The sequence below is a fragment of the Brachionichthys hirsutus genome, chromosome 3 (genome assembly GCF_040956055.1).
Source record: "Brachionichthys hirsutus isolate HB-005 chromosome 3, CSIRO-AGI_Bhir_v1, whole genome shotgun sequence".
Lineage (NCBI taxonomy): Eukaryota > Metazoa > Chordata > Actinopteri > Lophiiformes > Brachionichthyidae > Brachionichthys > Brachionichthys hirsutus.
In genome coordinates this window covers 1,456,249-1,469,018 of record NC_090899.1, presented here as the reverse complement: position 1 = coordinate 1,469,018, position 12,770 = coordinate 1,456,249, and the positions used below count along the sequence as shown (strand labels likewise).

The following is a 12,770-nucleotide window of genomic DNA, read 5'->3' as shown; positions in this document are numbered from 1 at the left end:
GACAAACGATTGGCTGCGTCTCGGGGACCCGCCGGTCCAATCCGAACACAGGAGGTGCCGATAAAAGCTGCCCCGGCAGATGATGTTGCCGGCAGTCGCGTCGTTAATTACCGCCTTTCTATCAATATCTAATTATAGCGGCTGTCTGGCGAGCGGGAAGGAAGACGGGCCTCTGGAAGTCTTTCTGTTGGGAGTAGAGCCACCAAGCCGCGGCGCCGTCCCTTCCGAGCGCCGCCGGGTCGACCCAGCTCAATTTCATTTCGGCTGGTTAATCAGAGGCTATTTTATTCTGGGGATGCAAAGTGAATACAATTAATTTCCATTAACCGCCTGGCAGGAACGATAAAGCGGCGGCGGCGGCGCGACGCCGAGAATCACTGCCCAGAAATCAAATGTGTCATTTGCAATTTATATATTCGTCTATAAAGTAGACGTGAATGCTGGATTTATTTTCACGGGATTTATTTTTTATTTTTATTATTATATGTCGATATGACCGAAACATCATCTTGTGTAGCTTTTAACTGAAAAATAGCCAAATGAGTTTAGAAATGATATCCGATCAGATCTGAGGAAGAGGAATCGGATAATCGACACGTGTGGCTAATTTAGCCTGGCTAAAGCTAATCAAGCATCGTGTTTGTAGTTTATCCTGACATTTTCTGCAGAAATGTACATTTTATTTATTGTTTTCCTGCAGAAAATGTCTTTGTGTTTCCGTTTGTCTTTGTTCATTCGTCCAATTTTGTACTATTTTTTTAAATGTTTCAATTCTGGACTGAATTGAAACATTATCTGTTAATCAAAGCACACACACACACACACACACACACACACATTCTAAAGTTTCTAAATCTCCCTCCATTGGAAAAGACCACTCACAAAGTCTAAATCATTTGAGGCTACAGGCGAGTTCTGGTACTTATTTTCCGGATGTTCCACTTCAGATTGTCCTCTAACGGTTTCGTGCACGCAGGGACGCAGAGACGTGAGGACGTCTTCAGAGCGGAGACGCTCGTTACTTTCCCTCCCTGCATCATTTCACCGGTTACCGTCGCTGCGCGGCTTTTCGTGCGATTGTTTATTCCTATTGCTGAGATGATGTTCGGTCCGGTCGTTCGCCGGCGTCTGAACGTCAAGCCGATCTGCAGGAATGATGCACGACGCAACCGGGACTCTGGCCGCCCCGGGTCAACGCGCCCCAAGGACGAACCGGCAAGACGCATAAAGCCTGGAGCATTAATTATTCAGAGTGGAGACGGTCGTCTGCGGAGATAAATGTCTTTTACAAGTCTGCTCGATTCCAGCCTGAATGGGGGGGGCTGAGCATTACCCCCCCCCCCCATAAATCCAATAGCGTACACAAGTATGAGTCGTATAGATGCTCTGAAATCAGCAAAATGAAATACATCAAGTCAGGAAACGTTTGACTCCAGAGAACCGTCCCGAAGGAGAATATGATGATGATGAATATATGTATTAGATAGAATGTTAGAGTACAAGTACAGTCACACAGTAGCATGTATTACAGTACAAATACAGTCAAACATCCTGTCTAAGAGGAGCATTTCTAAAAAGCCCTTGCGGTCTTCGGTTTCCGTTGAAAGTCCTTCGTACATAAATCATCAACATTTAACAATACAAATAAAAATAAAAATAAAACCAATATTAAATTACTCAGTTGATGCAAAATGACAATAAATTACAAAGACACTTAATAATACTTAATACACTTAATATTCCAACACATTTTCTCTGCTGAGCAGAAAAACCTTTAACGAACCGATAAACAGACCTCGATCTCTTTAACGTCAACTCGAGAGGGAATTCTCGTGTCTTTAAGGGGGTCGGGGGGGTCATCCAACCATCCGGACGTCCCCCCCAGACGAACATTTTTCAGGTTTTCTTGCGTTATTTGTGCCTGCTCGTCTGTTCCATCCTGTATTTGTGACTCCCGTCCTCAGCCAGAGGGCTCAGATTTACATTTCGCTTAAATCGACCACACAGGCGGCTGCTGCGAGGGCGCTTTGATCTCTCAGTGGGAGGCGTCTATTTAAGGACACCTGAGGCGTTAGCCAAGTCTTACCCCCCCCCCCCCCCCTCCTTCTATCTCTGATTCCTGAGACTTCATTAGATGGTTGCAACTTCCTGCCTGACCTCATAAAAGCAGGCTCAGGGCCTGACGTATGTGGCCTTTGGCTTTTCTCGGGTCTCCATTTGCGCCCGTACGAGAGATTTGATGGCCGCCAGTAATCCCATTGTCGGCTGCGTTAGCTTGGGTGGCCGCCGCTGTCGCCGAGAGAGACGTGCAAATAGCAGCCAGATGTTTGGGAGGGGGATCCGGCCAGTTTCCAGAGGAGGATGTGAAGCAGGCCATCCCCGGAACATAGTTTCCCACAGCAAAGGGTTTTAGGCTCGTCTACCAATTATATCAGATTATCCAACCTCTCCCAAACCCCCCCCCCATCCCCCATCAAATGACGGAAAACCGCCTCAGAGCATCCTATTTAAATCAACGCAGGACGGCTTTCGACTGTTATCTTTATGTTTTCAGCGAGAGAACCTTTAGGCCCGCGGGAACGTCGGCCGTTTCTCTGCTTTCCATTTGTGGGCCAAAGTGAGAAACGGCACAGCTGGAGTCGGGGTTCGACCCCCCCCTCAGCGTGATTGACGTGGGTTTGTGTTTTTCTGCCTTGTTGCTTCCACACCAGCACTGACCTGCTGACGGTTCGCTTTCTGCACTTTAAGGCGGCGCGTTGACGTCTGAGAAAGGATTCATCTGGAACAGAGCTGGTCCTCGGTCAGTTTGGGGACGGAGATGAACTGAAAGGGGGCGGGGGGTCTGACTTGTAGCTAAAACATTAAAGGTTTCCTTCTCCTTCTCCCCATGTTTAAATATGTTGCTGCTGCCACCTGCAGGGCAGACCGAGCACTGCAGCCCGGTTAGCTTTCCTCTAGCAGGAAAGTCATCATTAAAAATAGATGCAGCAGAAATCGACCAAACAGCTTCTTCTCTTATGAGCGCCAATTCACCTGAATTGCATGTTTTTGGAGGGAAACCGGAGAAACCCCCACGAGGACACGGAGAGATAGGACTCGAACCCGGTGCTGTGAGGCCACAGCGCTAATCACCACGCCACCACACCAGCGGTGCAAACCCAGAACCTTAACCATTAACATTTCCTAAAATCCACTTAGGCCTCGATGAAATGTTTTTTTGGAAGTAGCTCAAGTCACGTTCCCTGTTAAATCCCAAGATAGGATTCATCTTGGGTTTTCACCTGAGCCTGATTAGCCCCGCCTCCTGTAAGATCCCGCCTGTTTTCTGATTAGCCCCGCCTCCGTCGCTAATTTATTTTCCCAGGAAATAGATGAGAAAAAAACATAAATAAATTGAGATTATTAATATTTTACTGTCGGGCGTTAGTGGTTCGAAGCAGGAAAAAGCAACAGCGCTGCTGATGTGGAAAAAATAAAAACAACAAAATCAAAAGCTCTGGATCTATAGATCCAGAAGAATCCACCGTGGCTGAAAGTAAACTAATAATGATTCCAGTTGCTGAAGGTTTGTTTTCGTGGTTAAGGGGTCTAAAAAATAGAGATAAAATAATTGTGGGACAATAGTCTTTGGTGTAAATCACAACCTAGGGCGCTTGAGTGAGACGCTTGGCGGAGGTCTGCGCTCTCTTGTTATTTACTGCTGCAACTTTTCTCACACATCGCTCTGATTTGCTGAATCAGGGCAGCGAGCACGGAAACCGCCCCGGCGCTCGCACGGCGAGCAATCAGCTGTGATTGCGTGAGACTCGGCGGCACAATATGACTGATTGGCTTTCAATAGCCGCTGATTGATCCTAGCCTCGTTGCGGCCGCGCGGCGGCGTGTCCGTCAAAAGCGGCTTCGTGCTCAACGGTCGCTTCGGCCCAACTGCCGGCCCGAAGCGACCGCTGAAGGGTCACGGCTGGAAGCAGCGGTTTGGGGATGAGCAGGACGGTTACAAAGCACCTCGCTGCGTCCGAAATGGCCACGCCTCCACATGAATGACCACGCCTCCACTTGAATGGCCACGCCTCCACTTGAGCCGGTCGTTCAAATCATGCAATTTGTTTTTTGTTTTTTGAGGAGAGAAAGAAGCTTCTAAAAAAGAAGTGAACTCGATTCTGCTGCCTTCACGCTGCAGGAAAGACTTTCCCTCAACAGCAGGCAGAGGGCTAGCGTGCTAGCGTGCTAGCGTGCTAGCGTGTTAGCATTAGCACATGCTCAGGAAGCGTGACGCCTTATTTATTGTGCTGATAGAGCTGCAGGGTCGACGTGTTTCGGCTGCAACGACGACAACGCACGCCCAGTAAAGGAAGCATTAGCTCATTTTGCGCTGCGGCTAGCTCTTCGGCTTTCAGTCGGAGCAGGTTGGATCTCACCCAGCGCCACGACGAGGGTTATTTCACCGGGAAAACCTTGAGTCTCCGATACGAACGACTGAGCGTTTCATTCTGACGGACTATTGAATGTGGAAACGTCCGACTTGGGATTTGTTGGCGGTGCCAAAGTCAGTTCTTTAACCTTTTTCCAATGAAAAGGACGTCACACGAGCCGTAACCTCTCTGCTCACAGCCAAGATCCACGGTCGCAGCTACTCATCGCTGAGTTTAAGGGCTCAGCGCAATAAAAGACGGCCTATAAAACGCTCCGAAGACCAACACCTCGCCGTGACCTTTCAGGAGGACCATTAGACCCGGAAGTGCGGAAGGATCAGTGAGCATCAAACCATTTCGGGACTGGAGTTCATGTTTCCATGTTTAAGGGAAGCTCCGTCCTGCTTTGGAGCAGGAAGACGATGGGATGGAGCGACCTTGGCGACCTTGGCTTTGTGTGGTTTCATAGCAGCTGGCGATGCCACCCACAGCTAAGAGCTACACACACACACACACACCATCACCTCGACCTCCGTGACCTTAGCATGACAGCAGCACCAACAGGGTGGAGAAATCAGGAGCATGAGGTGATAAACTCAGGTCTCATAGCCCCACCTTGTGTTCATATGTAGGAAGTGACACACGCGCACACACAAGCACGGACGCACACGCACACACACCAAGGTGCTGACTCTGACTCTGACTCCACTTTTGATTAGGTTAGATTAGATAGATTCGTTGATAGGTTGGAGATATTTGTTCTTTTGTTCAGAATAAATGTAATTCCATTCCAGACACAATTTTGTTCTTTTTTTATTTTCCTCTGAGCGCTGCAGGATGCAGCAGGATGCAGCAGGATGCAGCAGGATGCAGCAGGATGCAGGAGGATGCAGTGGGATGCAGCAGGATGCAGGAGGATGCAGTGGGATGCAGCAGGATGCAGCAGGATGCAGCAGGATGCTGCAGGATGCTGCAGAACCGGACTAGAGGTGACGTCTTCTGATGGCGACACGTCCACAGTGCAAATCACCTGCAGAATATTCTCTCACTCTCTGGACTCACATTTGCTCATAAAAGTATTTATGGCCACATGGCTGCCCCTAACGGTGCCCGCGTGGCCATGTTAGCATGCTGACATTAGCGTGGTGCTCAAAGTGCCCCTCTGCCGCCCCCCCCACAGCCTCGTGAAGCCTCTGCCGGGGCTGTAAACTCCGGTTTTGGGCCGCCTGCTTCTGAAACACACCATTTCAACATTTCCCATCAAACAGTAAACAGTCCATTTTACAGATTACAGCCTGTATCATCCAATCGCACGCCGCTGTGGAGAATAGCGTGTGAAATCATCGTGAATCAACAGTACGTTAAAACAGATGGATCGTGTCCTCGGCTCAGAGAAAGAGTCACAGTCAGGCGGCGGACGCGGAGCAGAGTGGCTTTAATACAACGGCGAGGACGCAGTGAGTGTGTGTAACGGTATATTTAGTGTCAACATCGATTTTACGCTTCCAGAAAACATAAAATAAGTTGAGCTCGGAGAAGATTGGAGCGTGTTCGTATTAAACTTTCCTCTGCCGGGGGAACATTGGGCTGTTTGGCCATCGCAGCGGCTCCCATCGAGGCGCAACGCGTTAGTCGTCTGAAGCCGGGCATTCCGTGAATCGGACTTCTTCTCCCACCATCTGTGCATTTTGCAGGTCAGGTCGACACCTCTTCCTGAAACCGTTTCCATGCCGACGCACCTCGTTCCAGTTCTGATGCTCACCTTCCCATTGTAGGTTCTTTCTATGGTAGATTAGGGATTAGCAAAGGCTAGCCTTCGCTTCCCGCGCTCATCAATGGGTGTGTCGCTGATTCACCTGTGCTGCTCGCTGAGGCCACCTCTGGTGGGTACGGACCCCTGCAACCTTTGGTGATGATCCAGATCACCATGTGGAAGGTGGAAATCTAATTATGAGCTGCTTCTAGTTTGGTGTGGATGCTATTCCTTCTATCTCTTTTCTCTCTTCCATCCCCCGGAGCGTCTGTCAGATCTAAAGAACAATGCCCCCCCCCCCAACACTCATCCACCCGTTCTGCAGGCAGGTCCGATGACAGCATTCTGCCACGGGGCTCACGGCCTATTGCTTCTGGACTGAAGACGGGGTGCCTCTGGGAGGCGGGGCTACTGAACACGCAGGACCAGGTTTTGGATTGTTCCAGGGGTTAAACTTTATCCACAGGATTTCCATCACAAAAGCCTCTTCAACGGCAAGCAGACGTGACCTTGGGGCCGGCCGGGGACAGAGTGAGGAAGTGAATTGACTAAAGTGTCCCCCATTCTCGCGTAGGCCTCATAGGTCGCTGTCTATCACACCGAGTACCCGACCCTCGCTGCGCCTCCTTCTCCTCTCACACTGGCCGGAGTCCCTTTATTATGATGATCTAATGAGTGTGGAGAGTAATCCAAAAGACCTTCATTAGAATGAGGGAGGCATGTGAGGGCGCTCAGCGAGATCTGGAGCGACGCTGCGCGCCAGACCTGCCAACCGGGGTTGGCTTCAGAGCTAGCAGTCCCGGCAAAATCATTGTTGTAAATTGTTCATTTATGTGGATCAATGGACCTCCAGAGAAAACAGTACTGTAAGTGTACAAGAAGTACTGCAGACAAAAACGTCACGAAAGAGAAAAACAGTAGTAGTACCCATCTTTAAAGTTAGAAGCAAAAAAATATTTTACTTGTTTATGTCACACAATGGAAAATAACCTTTTTTAAGAAGTCTGGATCAACAACGAATGGCTTCTTCCTTTGCTTCCATTTGTTCCTTTGGTTCCTTTGGTTCCATTTGTTCCTTTGGTTCTATTGGTTGCATTTGTTCATTTTGTTCCATTGGTTCCTTGTGTTCCTTTGGTTCCTTTGGTTCCATTGGTTCCTTTGGTCCATTGGTTCCTTTGGTTCCTTTGGTTCCATTTGTTCCATTTGTTCCTTTGGTTCCATTGGTTCCTTTGGTTCATAGCTTTTCGAGTGATTCTTCTGTGGATCAAACAAATGCCGGCCAAAAACTTGACGTTATAAGTTTAATCAGAAAAGGATTTTACAATACTTAGCGGTCATTTATGCAACAACGGAGCCTCATTTTGAGTGTGTGTGTGTGTTTGGGGGGGGGGGATCGGACATAGTCTTCATAGTAAAAAGTTAAAAGACACAACAGTGCTTTATGGGTGGGGCTTTATTCCTATCAGCTATGCAAAGTATCCAACTGCCCCGAGGCTGCAGGCCAAAAACACCTCTGAGGTTGTTAAAGAGACTCAAGGCTTGAAAACTCTTCAAGGAAACTGGTGTCGGTAGCGACTATTTCCAGCTGTGGGTTCTATTCCAGTCGCTAGTTATATCATATCAAACGCAGGGATTACCATTTGCTCGACTCTTACACCCCTCTTTGGTTCATTTCACACAACAGGATGCAACGTGTGAGGCTCCACGCAGCGTCATTAGCACAGTTTGGGCAAAAGTTTAATTACTCGTCCGTCGAATCCAAAGTAAAAAGTCACAGACAAGAGCCGACGCGTAAAACCCGATGTGTCTATAAATTTCACAGTAAAAATAAGTCCGTAATGAAAACAAGCTTCCATCCTAGCGATAAAACACCCGGCCCGTGTGTGTTTTATTGATCCGAGGTGAAGCGTATCGGACCATCGTGATTTATTTCCCTTTATCTGAACGATTTCTGCCGTAATATGCGGAACTGTTATTAACTGACATTTCGCATGAACAGATGGAGCGAAGGTTCGCATCGAGTGCTGGTTCTGAGCCAGTTATTGAACAATTTATTCCTCCTAGTTCACGACGGCGCTTCTCCTCGGGCGTTCCTACAGATCTCGGTGGATTGATGCCTCGTGAAGGCAGAAGAAAAGAACGGCGCTTCCAGTAAGCCATTACCTCTGACTATGGGGTTATTAATCCTGACAATAAAGGCGTTAGCTCTCAGCAATCTGTGTTTTACAGTTGCAGCGTGGGCTTCGTAGCTGGAGCTCCGCTGAATGGCTGCAACGATCGTGTCGGAATACGGCCTGGCTGTTCACTCAATGGTCATTTGAATAGCGATTGAAAGCTAACAACAGCACACGTCTTATTAAGCAGAGGTAGGGGAAGCATTCAGGTCCTGAGATCCTGCATTAAATCACGTTATTAATAACAATACTGCATTGAAAGGCCCCTAAACATAGAAGCGTTAGGAGTAAAATGTACTTCAGGTATCAGAAAAAGGCTCATTATCGTACACAAAGAGGGGATCAATGTATAAATAGCATTTTGCTCTTGCACCAGGCGGAGACAGTTTAAAAGCTCATTGCATCGTAAACGCAGGGTCAGGACTTCCTATGAAATGTAAAGCGAGTGATGCTAAAGCGAAAGTATTTACACGCTGCAATAAATGCCTGCAGAAACCAAGAAAATATCTTATGAGTCATCTGACAATATCAATAAAGCTTTTAATTCAAATAGTTTCCATTTACTTACATTTTCCTGGCCAAAAACCTTTTTACGTTCCCTGTCCCGGCGCAGAGGAGGCCTCTGTGCGAGGGGAGGGAGTGACGCCGGCCGCCCGTCATGTGGTTGCACTTATCCTCTTTTACCTGTTTTGCATTAAACGTAATGAAGGCTGTCAAATGGCGGTAAAGGCGGGGGGGGGGGGGGGGGGGGGGGGGGCTTCAGACCCTCCGCTGAGCGCTTCTCAAATATGACGCGCTAACAACATGTAAATCGGACCGGCAGGAACGTAATCTAAAACTTTGTTCTCACTCCATCGTCGTTCTGAAAGCTAAAGAGTGGATCTTAAAATGGTTTCTTTCTTTAACTTCTTTTCTGCTTTTAGGCTGACTTTAAAGTCACCCACGTGCCGTTATAAGGTTAACAACATTACCAGGAAATGTTCCTCACGCCAACTCCTTTATTAGGATGCAGAATAACGCCGTCTCTTCTCATCGCTATGCATTGTGGGTAAACTCGGGGATTAATGGAGAGAGTCAGATCAACCGGAGTGATCACGCAGCCCCGGGTCCGACTTAGAGGGAGAGCGCCTCGTAGTCTGTGAGGGCGTCACGGGAACATCAGAACCGCCCCCGCTAGGTAGCAACAAGCAGCTACACAACAAGATAGCATTATTTATTCATTGTTAAGGCGAGGAGGTCCGGGGCCTTATGGACCCCATAGCTAATCTTTGTTACCACTATTGTACTTTCGGCTTGTCCCACCAGGGGACGCCACATAAAATCGACCTCCTCCACTTCACCCCGTCCTTTAACGTCCCACCACTTTCCTATTTAAGTTTTACGGCGGACGCCATTCCTGCCGCAACACTCTGCATTTATCCCGGTTCGGGACCAGTTCAACGGACCAACCTTCTCCGCTTCACCCTGTCCTTTGCATCGTCCTCCCCAACGCCAGCCTCGACCGATCCGGTCTGACTTTCATATTTAAGGGTGATTGCATTTTGAATTCTGTCTCAAGTTTTACGCAGGACGCTAATTCCTGCATTTAGCCGGCCTTGAGAGACACAAGCGATGCTAAGCTAGCTCCTGCTAATCATGCTACCAGTGCTACCTATGGAGGCTGCATTACCTTTGCGTATGGCTGGATGTAATGTAATGTACCTAAAATGTGGGCACTGCAAAATGGGCGGAGAAAGAAAAATGCAGAGATGAAGGGGGGTGGGGGGGGGCACCATTTTCTCCACGTGGGTCAGATGATTCTACCCGCACCCCTGCACGCACGCGCGGGAGAGTGATAAAGACATTTTATGCGTGATATCAACGCAGCCTGCGTGTTTTCAGTGTTTAATTAAACCATTTGGCCTCGCGCGGGCTCCTCCTCCTTCTTCTTCTTCTTCTTCTCCCACCGCTGCAGCCCACGTGCATGAGCGTCGCGCGCGCGCGGGGCCGGGACGAGCGCGCGCGCGGAGGCGTGTCCGGCGCTGCCTCAGTTCTGCGCGGTCGCTGCTACCTCCAGTTAAATAGCGAGGACGCGGGAGCGAGCAGGCGGCCGCGCGAGGATCTACTTTTCTCGCTACCTTGTGGATTACGACGCGGAATTGCAGCATCGACGGCCAGCCGCCAGGTAATGTCGACGCCGCCGCCGCCGCTCGTGTATCCGCGAGAAGGAAAGTGAGTAAATGTCCCGTGAAAAGTGTCGTTTTCCAGCGGAGGAGGAGGAGGAGGAGAAGGAGGAGGGGGGAGGTGAACGTGTGGGACGAGCCTCCCTTTGTGCCGGAGCGGGGTCACTGCTCCTCACCCCGCCCTCCTCCGGCCGACCCTCCGCTAGCCCTGCCGCTGACCGTCCTCCATCACCCCCCGCCGCCGCCGCCGGGGGGGGGGGAGAGAACCGCCTTCGTCTCTGCGTATTTTAGTTTAAATCACCGAGGCCTGCCCCCCCCCCCCCCCCCCACCCCGTTTTCCTTGGTGATACACCCCGGAGCGGGAACGTAACGCACCCTTACATTCCGCCTCCTCCCCCGGCCCTGTAATGTAAGCTAGCGCCCGGTGATGTTTACTCGTTCGTCGTGGCCCCCCCGCCCTGTCGCCCCCCCCCCCCAAACGGACCCCTGCTGTGATTTTCTCCTCACAAACGTTGACCGACCGGAGTCATTGACTGATTACCGGTAACGACCGGACGCCTAAACCTGCTGCCGTCGGTGTTTTTCGGCTGTTAGCCTCCGCATCGACCCGGGCGGGCATCCCTCGGCTAATGAAGCGGGGGGGGGGGGGGGTACATTTTAGCCGCTGCCATGACCGCGAAACGCCCCCCACCCGGGGTATAAAAAAATAAAAAAAAAGGGGGCTTCAATCCGGTTTAGCTCCGAGATGGGTTTATATCTGTTTTTATGAAGTACGGTTGCCTGTCCTCCCGAGGAGGAGGAGGAGGAGGAGGAGGAGGAGGAGGGAAGGGGGGGGGGGGGGGTCCATCGCCATCCTCATCGCGGATGGGCTTTTCTGATCTGGTTTGATCGGTCTTGTTAGAACGCCATTGATCCATATTTCATTCATTCCTATTGAAGGGTTTGACAGGAACGCTACTCACAAACTATTACCCTGTAATATATGCCCCCCCCCCCCCCCCCCCCCCTCAGTTCAACCCGTTCTGCTGAGATGGCACTGCCGTCCAGTTTGACAGTACATCACCTTTATTGCCCCCCCCCCCCTCACACTTCTTGCCTTTCATCTTTGTTTTGTTTTTCGGATCAAGGCCCACGATGTCCAGCGAAGTGCAGCGACCGGACGACAGCCCCAGCACCAGCGGGGGGAGCTCGGACATCGAGCAGCGGGAATCGGCGCCGCCGGAGCAGGAGCGCGAGCGCGAGCAGGCCCAGCCCAAAAAGAAGGAGACCAAGATCTCGAGTAAAACCGCCGCCAAACTCTCAACCAGCGCCAAGAGGTGAGGCCCGATGGCGGCCGGTTAGACGAGGGCCGTTCGGTCCCGCCCGCGGGCGCCGTCGTTTCAAACGGCCACAACGCCTGAGTGGAGGCGGGCGGCGTGCGGAGGCCTCGCCAAATCAAACGCCACACGTGCACTGAGCGTTACAGGTAGTCTCACCTGCCGGGAGGGGTTTAATTTCCTACGCATTTTAATCTCTTATTGTTTCTATGGAAACCGGATTGGGTCTGACCCCCCCCCCCCCCCCCCCCGTGGCTTTAAGCCGGACTTAACCACCAGCCAATCTGCCCAATCTCTCGCTGTTCCGAGTTTCCTCCGGGTCTTGTTTGTGTCGTTTTGCGTGGACGGAGGATCTGAAGGTCACTCTGAAGGTCAGTCTGAAGGTCGCTCTGAAGGTCGGCCATCTTCTCCACGGCGTCCGTCCAAAACGATTCGCACTGTGATTTGCTTTCGGTCCTTCGTCCAGACGGAAAATCATCTCACGGTTTGGTTTGTGCGGTATAAACGCGGCGTTCCCCGGCACCCACCCCCCCTTAACGCCTACAGGTCCAAACGGGGGGCGAAGACTGGTAGACGGGGGGCGACCCCGGTCCAAACGGGGGGTGTAGACAGGGGACGACCCCGGTCCAAACGGGGGCGTAGATGGGGGACGATCCCGGTCCAAACGGGGGGCGTAGACGGGGGACGACCCCGTCCTCCAGCCTCTCCTGGACGCCCCCCCCTCGCTGATTTCTGACATTCCCATCTTTGCCTTGCAGGATTCAGAAGGAGCTTGCAGAAATCACGCTGGACCCGCCTCCGAACTGCAGGTAAGACGGCGTTATCTCGGCGGCGTGCTCGTCTGAGGGTTTGTGCGTGTGACGTTGCCGAGGCGGCGGGGAGGAGCCTCGTCTCCGGTCGCTGACGCCGTTTGTGGTTTAGCCGTCGTCGTTTTTTTTTTGTGAGAGACGTTA

General features: G+C 50.9%; 1 protein-coding gene across 1 annotated transcript in view; it reads left to right on the top strand.

Moving 5' to 3' along the window:
* The first annotated feature begins 10,419 nt into the window (after positions 1-10,419).
* LOC137917828 (ubiquitin-conjugating enzyme E2 E2) overlaps positions 10,420-12,770 on the top strand; it is a 10,794-nt gene continuing 8,443 nt past the window's right edge. Inside the window, exons 1-3 of the mRNA XM_068760563.1 lie at positions 10,420-10,503; positions 11,629-11,817; positions 12,576-12,626. Of these exons, the coding sequence (XP_068616664.1) occupies positions 11,636-11,817; positions 12,576-12,626 (233 nt within the window). The 5' untranslated portion in view covers positions 10,420-10,503; positions 11,629-11,635. The remainder of the gene's footprint in view (positions 10,504-11,628; positions 11,818-12,575; positions 12,627-12,770) is intronic.